This window comes from Pimephales promelas, chromosome 22, assembly GCF_988280905.1.
Source record: "Pimephales promelas chromosome 22, fPimPro1.hap1.1, whole genome shotgun sequence".
NCBI classification, from domain to species: Eukaryota; Metazoa; Chordata; class Actinopteri; order Cypriniformes; family Leuciscidae; genus Pimephales; species Pimephales promelas.
Window position 1 is genome coordinate 15,310,608 of NC_142790.1, and position 13,323 is coordinate 15,323,930.

The 13,323-nt window shown below is 36.7% G+C and overlaps 1 protein-coding gene across 2 annotated transcripts in view; it reads left to right on the top strand.

The window, feature by feature from the left end:
- stau2 (staufen double-stranded RNA binding protein 2) overlaps window positions 1-13,323 on the top strand; it is a 174,880-nt gene that overhangs the window by 69,006 nt on the left and 92,551 nt on the right. For both annotated transcript variants that reach the window (XM_089125989.1, XM_089125988.1), the window contains exon 6: window positions 5,586-5,745. In XM_089125989.1, the coding sequence (XP_088982115.1) occupies window positions 5,586-5,745 (160 nt within the window). The remainder of the gene's footprint in view (window positions 1-5,585; window positions 5,746-13,323) is intronic.

The window sequence follows — 13,323 nt, forward strand, 5'->3', positions numbered from 1 at the left end:
GGAAGTTCTCTATTAGCTGAAACTAAATAACTGGAACATTTACGGATAAGTATATGTAGATCAAATGACCCTTAGTTTAGTATGATTCAGAACATTGCACATGTCTGTTTCAGTTTTAGACTTTTTTCCTCTTTTCAAGTTACTACTAACTTTACCCTGCTTAGAAGCTGCGCGAAGTGTACACAACACACAAAACACAATATGACCTCTGTTATGGCCAATGACCTCTCTACGTCACGATGTAACAGCTAATGACTCGTTTCAAAAAACAATTAATTTCATAGACTCAGAGTCGACTCTCACTTTTGAAAGACAATATTGTGCATGCTACAGAAAACATAACAGCAAACATTATTAATATTACTTACAGTTTGTGATTCAGAGGAGGACGAACCTGATCCGTATACACTGGATTGCAAATACTACTCGTTGCAAATATGAACTCTGACCACTGATTCTTCACATGCTCGTCCCTGGACAATGGAAACAAGTGGCTGAACTGTCTTTGCAATGTAGAACACAGCGTCTTCTCGACATGATGCGATTCAGCTGAAGTATTTGAATGTGTTCTAGACGTCACTTCAAGTGTGCGCGCGCGGTTGTTGGGAGCGGCCAATGACCTCTCTATGTCACGATGTAATAGCTAATGACTTGTTTCAAAAACAATTCATTTCATAGACTCAGAGTCGACTCTCACTTTTGAAAGACAATAACTTTATATACGGTGCACTTTCAGATATAAATCTTTGCAGGATGTTTTCATTCCCTTAGAGCTATATTCCACACTACATGAACAGTCATTTTCAAAAATCCATGATAGGGGCTCTTTAAGATATTCCCGCTGTCATGAAATACGTGACCGCTCGTGAAAGTGAACAGTTGTCCATCTCTTTTGCTTCAAGGAGAACTCCGGCGCAAAATAAACCTTTGGTCTAATAAAACATTGGTACCTAGTCGACCGTTCTCTTAGATTTGTTTTCATGGTTTTATTTCTAAAAACTGTTTAGCGTATAATGCTAGTAATGGGGGCATTTAATAAGTAAAAAGAAATCGCTAGTTAATACCACTAACAAGGCTCAAAATAGCCCCACATTCACACAGTAACATAATGAGGGTCCATACATGCAAAACGAAGCATTGAGAACTTTGAGTGTATAGACCGTTTAATACAAGATATTTTATAAAGAGTATTTATATTATATATTTTATACAGGTGGCGCCATCTTTGGTAAACAGTCTCGACAAGTCAAACCACGAACGTCGTGCCAAGTAAACTGAACTGTATGATGTTCAGCGAACTTCTGAACTGTTTGAACGTCTTTTGTGGTTCGACTTGTCGAGACTGTTTTCCAAAGATGGCGCCGCCTGTATACACGAAGTGAACTGTCTTTATAACGTATCTTCTAATTAAATGGTCTGTACACTTACAAAGTTCTCAATGCTTCGTTTTGTATTTAGGGACCCACATTATGTTACTGTGTTAGTGTGGGGCTATTTTGAGCCTTGTTAGTGGTATAAACTAGCGATTTCTTTTTAATTATTATATGCCCCCATTTACTAGCGTTATATGCTAAACAGTTTTTAGAGATTAAACTCTTTCCATTTGATTATCATGAAAACAAATCTCAGAGAACGGTTGACTAGGTACCGATGTTTTATTTAGACCAAAGGTTGATTTTGCGCCGGAGTTCTCCTTTAATTTTAATAAAGTGATCACCTTATTTAAGCAGTAGTATTTTTATTGGCATATTAAAAAGAATCTTAACATCGACAGCATAGGCTACTCATAAATATACATGGTAAAAAAAAAAAAGATATACACTTTTATGAAAATAATGTCTATAATAATATGAAAGAAATGTTTAATAGGCTGTGACATTTTTTTGTGATGTAATGTTGTATTTGGTCTTTAATCACTATTTGCTTATATGGTCAGTTAAGCAGCAAGATCGCAGCACATCTCAATTCACCTTTGGCTAAGCCACGCCCTAGAATGTAGATTGACCAATCACAGCGCAGCCAAGAACGAGCTCCCACAGAGGTCGGACACTTTTTCACAGCGCTCCATTGACTTTCATATTTTTGGTTTTGGCAGGCTATTACCGTAGAAGTTTTATCCAAAATATGGTTAAACGTTGTGCCTCGGGCATTTGTAACACAGATACGCGTTTCCCAGAGAGGTTGGAGGAGGGTGTCCGTTTTTTCCCTTCCCAAAACCGAAGTAAAATCCTGACAAGTGTCGTCTTTGGATTAAACTGTGTGGACGTCCTCAGTAAGCTAAACCCCGCAACGTTCAACAAGCACATGTTTTTTTTTTTTACTTCTAACCCTACTGTGAGTGTGAAGTTATACTAGTTAGACCGTTTTATAATGTTTTAGGTTATGATTTCAGTTCTCATACCGGTTGTTGATACGTTAGCACACGCTGCTAATACATACAACGTTATACTCATGTAGCTAGTCCGTTTGCTTTGTAATAACGATTATAGAAGTGAATAGAGACCTACCCAGCTTTGCATGAACAGTGTTGCTCCCTGATATTGTTAGTACCAGCCTCCGTCTCGATTAGTTGGAAATGTGGTGGTTCATTTTTTGACTGTGACTGGTAATGTTATGCTTTTGCCTCTATTTTGGATGCCTTGTTGTTTCTTGCGTTTCACCTGTATGCCTTGAATATAGCCTTCGAACCGTATTGCAGCCCCTTTTGCCTACTTCTATCGGACACTTTATTTGCTGCTTTTAGTGCTTTATAAATTTTGATAACATTTCAGCAGGATGAGCTGTTACAGCATAAGCCATGCAGAGCGCAGATGAAGTTTGACGGATGTAGCAACAGTAACTAAGGGGGGCGGGGCTTAGCGAAAGGTGAATTCTCACAAAGATGTGGTCGGTTTCCTCGCATCCTTCTGAGTTCGTTCTTGTAAGACCGGTCTCAACATGAACGCAAGTCCGTTCTTTGCGTTCATGAAATTGAGAAACTACAGACTAAATGCTCTGAGTTGTGATTGGCTGATAAGATATTTGCATTAATTGAACAGGTGTAGCATACCTAATAAATTGGCTGGTGAGTATATTTCACAGCCTTGCTGATGCTGATCATTCTTTCACTCAGAAATGCATCAGATTATTGTAAAAGCAAAAAGGGTTGAGAACAGTTGACTTTAGCAAGATTTTACTTCCATGTTCTGATGTATTTCTAAGTGTCCAACACATGTTGACCTCGTTCATGACTGCTGTTGATGCATTTTTAATCCCCCAAATGCTGATAAGAGCTAAAAGCGTGAGAGCGTGATGATTTTGGAAAGCAGCAGCTACTTTTTAGCACAATTTGGTCCCCAGACGCTACAGAGGAGTGTGAATGGGTTCTCCCCAGCGAGGGAAGGGGGAGAGCTGACGCTAGGTCAGTCGGTACCGTTCCTCATAAAGGCCTTAAAGTGCAAACAGACCCTTAAATCTGCCCACTGAACAGCGGCCTGACAGCCCTGCATGGGTGAGCCAAAGTTAAGATAAAGAAAGCTGGATATATGTGAAGCTGCTTTTGTTCCGTGCTCCTTCGCTTGGAGCCAATGGGAGTCATTATTTCACCAACTCATTGTTATGTCATTGACCCCATGGAAGAAGGGCCCTTTAATTTCACCATTTATTACTCTACCAATATTGTTCGGGTTCCACCTCGGAAATAAATCTGCCTTTTCTCTAGTTGTTTTAAAGCTTTGCACACCACTCCCATCAGCCTTTGTGTCTTTAGACACTTACTTCATTGGAGCTCTGTGACAGCGGAATGAAGCGGGTACATAATAATGTACGATATGACTGCGTGTGTAGCAAGAATGGGTCACGATGCTCATCTAGACTTCAGTTCAGTCAATTCAGACGGATGTCCTCGACTGTTGCCTCATGCTGTTTTTTTAATACTGGAAATGTACCGGACAATTTTATTTATTTAATTAACTTATTAAATAAATAACTTGCCCCATTTTTACATTTATAGTACCTTTGCCGTCATCTGCACTCACCTAAAGTAAACCAATTATTGAATTACATGGACAAATGTGATCTTTAGCAAATCTCAAAATAAATGTCAATTTTTCATTCTGAATATCCACTTTTACAGGGAAAAAACTTTTAAATGTGTAATTTTAGTGAGTTTCAAGGGATACAATTATTGATTACAGGGGGACTTAAAAAGATCGAAATCTCAATTCAAACATCCACATGATCTTATTCCTAGATGGCAATGATTTGTCTGTTTATTAAGCCTTTGACAAGTGTGATTACAGTGGAATATTAAAATCTGCGTTGGCGCTGCCGCTGAATCAGAGAGAGAAGTTTTTGTGTTTTGATCACAGAAGTACTTGTACAGTAGGTGGTGACAAGTTAAACAATGCATTTGTTGTTGAATCATTAATTCAAGCGATTCGATCAAAAGCGCTTATTCGTTGAATCACATTTTGATGAAACAAGTCATTGAATCATTCATACAAACTGTCACTTTTTTGTCTGAAAATTTAAAACATTTATATAAGCGAGTACATCATGAATCCATCTTCCAAACCATGATTTTGTCTTATTCTGAATCATTACGGTACGCCTATAATACGTGTTTATATTTGGACTAGTTTAGATTGAGTGGAACAACGAGTTGCCCAGTTCATGTGTGACTCGTCATTTACATAAACAGAGAGAAGTAGATCCGGCTACAATGTTCTTCCGCATGCAGTTTTGTTTATTAACTGCTAGCGCCAAAAGTTACATAGTGTACCTTAAAATAATTCAACTAAAATACTCTGTAACAATTAACATTTTGTCAAAACAGTAAATTACGTGTTATTTTGTTTAGTTGTCTATTCAGGATCGTGGGAGAATCTATTTTAAGCGAAACCAATCATAATTCTCAATTTATTCAGGATCGTGCAGCTCTACTGCAAACTTATTAAGGTCTGTTATCTATTTTAACTAATTGTTTTTGGTATATTTATCCATATACAGTGCGAGGATTAGGATTTTGAGTAATTAAAACTAAGAAATATTCTGTTTATAAATAACATTGAATTTTTTCTCTTTCTAATAAAACATTTTAATTTTAACAGATTTTTATTTCAAAAAAAGTAAAAAAAAATTTTTTTTAAATATAATGTTCAAAGTAGGATAAGTTTTACAAGTGTTATAAGGTCGCCAGGCCTTTTAATTTATTTAGACAAAATCGTATGGAATTTTAATGATAGATTGTATATACCATTTATTAATCAATGGCCATGGCTGGAATTTTAATAGTGCGGCACCTTTGATATTTGCCTTGATAGCATGACCAGGAAAAGAAATCCTTATTTTATTTAGCTTCTTCCTTTCCGTCACAAGTCGTGTTTTTCCCGTCATTCCTCCCAATTAGCAACTGGCATGTTTAATTCAATTCCTGGTTGCTTTCTGTCATTTCCATTATAAAGCTTGCACAGTAATAAAACTGCCAAGTTTCGATAAGATAATCCTCTTATAAATCAAAGGGCTTTTTTCCCCTTTTACCTGTTTTTTTTTTCTCTTTCACTCAACCTTTCCTTCTCTGTCTCTTGGCTCTCTCCCAAACCTAGGTACCATTACCCAGTGCCTAAGGTATTTTATGTGCAGCTGACAGTGGGGAGCAACGAGTTTATCGGAGAGGGGCGGACTCGCCAAGCTGCCCGACACAATGCGGCCATGAAAGCCCTTCAGGCCCTGAAGAACGAACCCATTCCAGAAAGACCAACTCAGGTAACCTGTCCCACCAAACATATCACACACGACACAGCCGTGCAATCGAACCTCTTGTTAATTTCACATAGCATCTTACATTAATCTTACAGACACTGCAATTTAACCGTTTTTAAAGGAAATTAAAATTAAAATTAAAAATAGTAATTTAAAAATAGTAAATTAAAAAAATAATTATAATTAATTAATTATAAAATTAGGAAATTAAAATAGTAATAGTATTACTATTTTTTTTTGAAGAAAGTAATACTTTATTTTTTTTTTATTTAATTTTAATTTAATTTTAATTTTATTTTTTGTTGAGATAAATAAATGCAATACTTTCTAACTTTCTATTTACCATAATCCTGAAATAAAAAATATTCCACAAAAATAGTAAGCAACACAAATGTTTTCAACATTGATGGTAATAAGAAATATTTCATGAGCACCAAGTCAGCAAATTTGAAGATTTCTGAAGGATCATGTGACTGAAGAAAATTTCAATCACTGATTTTAAATTGTGGTAACATTGTTTTTACTATGTATTTTTTATTAAATAAAAGCAGCATTGGTGAGATAGTAAATGTATCTCACTATTTTTATTATTAATTCATTGTACACTTTGATGCATTTCAGACATTTTATGTGGTTTCCAGTGTCCTGTGTTTCAGTCAGTGCACTTGAAAGCCTATCGTGCTTTGAATAATCATAAACTCTTGTTAGGTAAAAATGATATTCAGGCTGATGAAATTTAAGATGACACAACTGTCCTGTTTCCTCATCATCTGTCAATGTTCACAACGTCTCCTCTGAATGTTAGTTTAGCTTCAGGCTATCCTTCAAAATACAAATTTCTCCCACCGGAAATCATATCACATTGTGCCCCAAATGCCTGGCATCGAGCAAGGTTATTTAAACCGTAGTGGCGCCTCTCTTGTTTGGTCTTGTCTCCATAATGAGGGCTTTGTCAGACACCTTTTCCGTGCATTGCTTTACAAATTGATACACACCATACCTGTGCACACCTCAGGGCAAAACTGTGTTCGTCTGCATGTCTCCTCACTCCTGTACCAGATCTCAATCCTCGAGGATGAGTATCATGCTCACACAAAATAACACACACACAATTCACACGTACTTGTGCGCACATCTTTTAAAAAAAATAAATAAATGTGTGTACATGCTCCCTCATTTACAATAATCCAGATTTATTGATATTAGAACGAGAATAGAAGAGAAGATTTTTGTGTGTACGCACATGTTTCCAATCTTTTCTGCTCATAAATAAGGACACTTACACAGTTATTGGACAATGAGTATCAGTGTAATATAGTTTTATCAACAGACTCTTATATAGATCATACAGCTTCTTAATAAGTAATATTTTTTATATTTCTATGTCTGTGGTCCTAATTATTTGTTGTAAACTGATATTATGATTAATATAAGATTTATATAATTATTGTTCTGTAATTATATTTAAGGCACACTTTGACAGGATGTAAGGTGTCTCTTAGGCCAAGATCGGTTTACTTGGCGCCATGACCAAGTACTCCGATGTTTGGCTTTAGCATTGGAGGGCAAGCGTAACATGACCAATAAGTTGCCACCTGTTCTAGCAAAACATTAGACAATCACACAGAAGACAATATTCCTCCACCCAGGCGAGCAACTAACAAGAAAAGGTGTTAAAACCAATTCTCGCCCAGGACAACTAACTGGAAGCTGCTAGGGACCGGAAGATGCTGGCTGATCTTGATCAACGGCTTATTTTTCCACCTGAGATTGTCACCACTAACCTCCGACCAGATTTTGTTTTGCTGTCTGGATCAGCACGCATTGTTCAACTGATAGAGCTAACAGTGCCATGGGAGGATGCTGTAGATGAGGCATAAGAGAGGAAGAAACTGCGGTATGCTCATCTGGCCACTGAAGCAGAACAGCGAGGATGGAGAGTCCAGGTTTATGGGTTGTCGAGGATTTGTGGCACACTCTACAACCCGGTTCCTCAGAGACGTCGGATTCAATGGCCAAGAGTTGCGTCGCACAGTAAAGAAATTATCTGAAGCAGCAGAGATGATGTTGAGACGGAAAAATTCTGGCTGGCTGTGTACAGGCCGCTACGGTTTCATAGAATTCTTGATTCTAGTATTACAGTTATTGCGTTCCTGTGTATATTGCGTGAATGAGGGTTGGTGTTTGGGCAGATATTGTTTTTTGCAGTAGGTAGTATTCCATACGGATCCGTTGCCACTGAACTTACTTTAACAAAGACAGTGGGGCTGGACAGCCTTAGTCAAACGGTTTGGCGCGTATGGTTGGGTTGCGGAGAGATTGTGAGATTTTGGTTAGGTCTCAGCGGCTGGAGGGATGTAGAGGTCAGAAAGCTGGGCTGAGTTGAGTGGGGGACGGACGGGGGTCAGAGTCACTATCGAGCACTCTTGAGGTGTCGTGGGCTAGTTGACGAAACATTGAGGATGGAAGGTGCCCACTTGAAGACCCTAGAGATGTCCCTACTCAGCTCAATCCAGACGGTTGTCGTGTTGGTCCACTAGGGAGACCACACTGTAGTTACAGCCGGTGTGTGCTGATGCGCCAAGTAACGTCGGACAGAAAGAGTGTCACATCACCATATGGAAAGAAGCGAAAATGGATGTAGAAGCATAGGTTACTGTAAAGCTACGTCTTCTGCTACGTTCACACCGGACGCGAATAGAACGTCAAATTCGCGTCTACCGCTTCTAGTTTGACACTTGACCACTTTGTGTTAATTCGCGCGTCAAGAGCGAAACTGACGCGGGTAAAATTTGTTTTCAAAAGTTGAAAACGCAGAAAACCGGTTGACGGTCATCTTTGTTTATGTTGATCGAGCATTCATCGAGAGATCCACCGCACTGTATTTGCTCTGGAGAGCTAGAACAGCTGTGTTTTTTGTTTTGATGATGAATAGAGCCAGCTTCCAAAAGTAATTAACCTGTCCTGTGATTATTTTTTTTTTCACTCTCACGTCCAGACACGAACTTATGCACATATGTTGATTGTCTTTACATAATACTATTTCATATACAGTAATCTAGATATGAAATGAATAACATTCAATACAAAATGAACATGTCTCGTATATAGAAATAATGTTTTAACTTAAGTGATAAATATTTGCTTTGTTGTGCATTAGAACCACACCAGGCATTTAGTCATATTACAAAATAATTTATTGAAGCATCCAGACACTTCACCACGTGAGCAAGCACTTAGGCTCCTGATTGGTTAAGGCGGCGCGAATTCACGGCAAAGTTCAGATTTTCCAACTCGGGCGGCAGACGCGAATTCGCGTCAAATAGGTTATTGTAAAGTAACCTATTTGAATGCGCAAATGGCACTAAGTCATTCGCGCTTAACGCGCCAGACGCTCAATTCGTGCGAACGAGGCGTATTCGCGTCTTCCGCGGCGCGCTCCTCGCCTCATTCGCACCGCAGGATTTTTTTACGCGCGTAACGCGTCTTTGCATTGACTTAACATTGAAATCATTCGCGCCTGACGTGCTATTCGCGTCCGGTGTGAACGTAGCATTAATTTGTGCTTATCTTTGCGAAAGCCAGGTACAAATCAGCATGAAGTTTTAACATCTGCTCTCATGTAATTTAAATCTTGTTGTAAATAGATATTATAATTATTATGATTAATATAAAAATTACATATTTTTTGTTTATTTACTGACATGCTGCAACTATGCAGGAATATTTTTTGTCCACATTTTTGAAAATGATACCATTATGTCAGTCTCCTTGTAAACTACAAAAATGCAAATTTGTGAAAACATTGACGTCATGTGTAGAGTTGGTTATACAGTAGTTTGAATCGTTTGACTTGATTGCTTAATCAATTCCAATTCTTATCAATTGCTAATTTCAGTTTCCAATAAGATAAAAAAAAAACAACAACTTGGATATCATTCACATTTATTATAAGTCTTATTGCAAAACATTTATAGGATTTTCATTTAGGTACAGAAACTAATCAATGTAAAATAATGCTGCACTTTATAAATAAATATACATTAAAAATATAGTTTCAAAAGTTATTGAGTCAAGATCAGTGAGTGAATTTTCTCTTTGTCTTCTGTTGTTTGATTGTATAAAGACGCAGCAGGAATATTAGGCTGCTGTCACTTCAACAGCTGCATGGACTCAATATACTGTTATGCATTTTCTTTGCCAACTGTTTACTTTTACGAGAATATTCTGACATATTTTTGCATTTATTTGTGGAATAAAACTCTGTTCAGTATCGCACACTATACAGAATGAGAGGCGGCTTTCTGTGTGTGCGCTTTGGGTGCGTGTCCAGCACAGAAAACGTCGCTCGAGTCGTCTTGCGTTTGATTAGTTTAAAATCACATTAAAATAATTTTTTTCTCTACATGCGCTTTGGATGTGTGTGGGTCTTCTTGCACTTGAATGGTTTAAAGTCATAATAAACTGCACACAAATTAATCGATAAGAGGAATTTTAATTTTATGACAAGTATCCTAATCCTGATCTTACGTATCCGATTCCAGAATTACAATTTATTTTCGATTCCCAACCGTAGTCATGTGCATGCTTATTACATTCAGTGTGTAGACGTGTAGTGTTGCTTTACAAAGTGACATCGCCAACTGCTGGCCTGGCATGAAAAACAGCATTTTTAATCATGCAGATTCGGATCGTTTTGACAACATTGTTGTCTGTACGTGAAAAACTTTCCCGTTTTAGCTCATTGTTGCTGTGTAAACGGACCCTTAAATAAAGAACCCTTAATTTGAGTCAGTATTATATGCGTCTCAGCTGATTTTTATTGTCTAGTACACCATGTTTTCCATCCTCTCAACACGCTCATGAACTCGCAAAGCCAATTGTTTACCATGTGCTAACAGTCAACTGAGCTCATGCCAGAGTTGTCGAGGAAATAAACACCACCACGCTACAGTCAGCACAGCTCTGAATAGTTAGTAAACAGACATTGGGAAGCTCCTTAGTTTCGTTCAAGTCTGATTGAAGGTTTTCGTCCAATGGTTATCATGGGACATTGACCGCACACTGTAAGCAGGAAATCTCTCCGATGAAGAGATGCTGACAGAAATGTGGATTTGAAGGGGGTTTCAAAGAGAAGTGAATGATTAATCCATCAGAGATGTTGATTTTCAATTTGCCCTATTTAGCAGAAGAACCTAAATGATGTTTGGAAGACATTTGTTTTATATCAAACACTAATGGTTTGTTATTTTAGTAAAAAAATAAATGAGGCTCAGCTTTATGGGTTCCAGTGTTTTTAAAACATACGACATGTGTGCAAAATTAACTAATCTGTGTGTTAAATCAAAAATATGAGAATAATTTGCGCACCTAAATGGTTCGGTTTGGGCCTACTTTTTTTCTTGTTTTTTTTTCTTTTCTATGCTGTAAAATAGAAATAAATACTTCTACATCTATTGTCCTAATTTAATATCCATTATTAGCTGATAATATAATAATAATAATAGAACATTGTTATTCTTGTTTATTTATTACATACAAGCAAACAATGAAGCATACTGGGTTCTTCCCATGATCCTGGAGAATGTCGAAAGGCCTAGAAGAATCATGGCTAATAATTCAAATGAAAATAAATCTTGTTATACTCAAAATTTTCCTACTACTACTACTTTGTTGTGCAAATCTTTTACTACTTTTGTGTTTGATACATACAAAATTTAAATATGTAACTCCAAATCTTATAAAAAATACCATGACTGAGTTTGTAAACTGATATTTGTTCGATACTCTCTGCTGTAAGACCATTATAATACACAGCGCATTGATATACCACATCAAATGTAGCTTGTGACCTGTCAGATCAGTTGAAGGGCACACAAACAAGCCTTCACAGTCTGTAATACAAAGTCTCACACTCTCCAGACCACCTGATGTCTCTTCATCCCAGACGCCATTAACAGGCGTTTGAAGGAAACGAACAATGACATCATGCCGTGTGATCGCTATAAGGACGACAGTGAGAACACAGTATTAAATGTCTACGAAAAAGCACAACTTGATCGAGCGCTCTTAGATCACACACTCGTGTTCACGGATTACATGAGAACACACTCTTGATTCTGAAAAGAAATGTCAGTACTGTAATGGAGGTGACCAAGATAATATGCTGCAGGGATCATATTAAAAGTCACTCTTTGGAACTTTTGTGAGCGTACTATTGCAGCTCCTTTTATAGTTGATAAGATATAAATCGGAACTGCTTTTGGATCAGTTTGAAAGCTTTCTTCTCACAAAAACCAAGCCACTTTCTCCATAATCTCAACTGTTTAACAAAACCAGAAGCATCTATTTTCAGCAGTTACATTAGAAACTGCAGTCATGCGTTGAAGCAGACTCACCATCAGGTCTGAGATCATACAGCCTGTTCTTAAGATCTTCCTGGCAGGTCTTCATTCTGTTAGAGGGTGCAAAGTACTGTAGGTTTGAGGCTGAATTGAGGTCAGTGACAGAAATCGGTGTACCGTAATAAAGGGATTGTTGAGAAAAGGTAATCAAATCAAGGCGATGTAATGCATTTAGATTTGTGAGTTCTCTCAAAATTTAATAATAATAATTGTTAAATGTTGTAATGGTGCTTTAAGCTATTTTTTATTCACTAATGCAAAATGTGGTCACTCTTGACTTAGAGCATGAAAAATTGCTCTGTGGTGTCTTTAAAAAACAACATAAATTCAACATAATAACAAATAATTAAAAATCCAGAATGCAAGAATGTACAATCTACTCCACTTTCCTGCAGCTCTGCAAACTTTCAGCTTTAAAGTTTGTGTTCTTTTAATTCAGCCAAGATGTCACGCTGTGACAGATCGATCTTCTGTTGGTCTAATATTCATGAATCCACAGGTCAGAGTTCACCAAACTTAAACTTAGTAAAGCAGCAAAATATAAAATTTCTTCACATGAACTTGAGTTTCCGGTCTCCAGCATTCAAATGCTTATGAATGGAAGTGAATAAATCAAAAAGTGTGTTGTTAGCTGCGTCTTTAGCTAAATTATTGTGAAGGCAGATTTCTACTACAGACTAGCACAGATTTCTTGTTCTACAAATTATTTCATTCAAATATGCATATACATTTTCATTTAATTTTGACCCAAATGTTTTGGAAATAACTCAAGAAAAGTTATAACTTTGAAGAAATTGATGTTATTTTAAAATGTTTTTTTTGTGTGTATGTGTGTGTGTGTGTGTGTTTATATTTGATTTTAATTGTTATTTAATGTCCTTTACTATATTCATAAAGGCAAATGGAATGGAAAAATACCAAATTTTGAACATTTTCAAAGTTATGTTAAAATATGAAACAATATCCAAAAGTAAAAACCTTTTTCTCTTTCTTTCTTTTACTCTTTTTTTCTACTTTACCACTGACATAATATGTACTCTTGTATGTAAATTGTTTTGTTCTTATTAATAATTAAATTGAAAATAATTGAATTTAAGTTTTACTTACAAATATTATTTATGTACTTACCTTTTAATCAAACATTTGGTAAAAAGATTTTCAATCAAACTTTAAATAA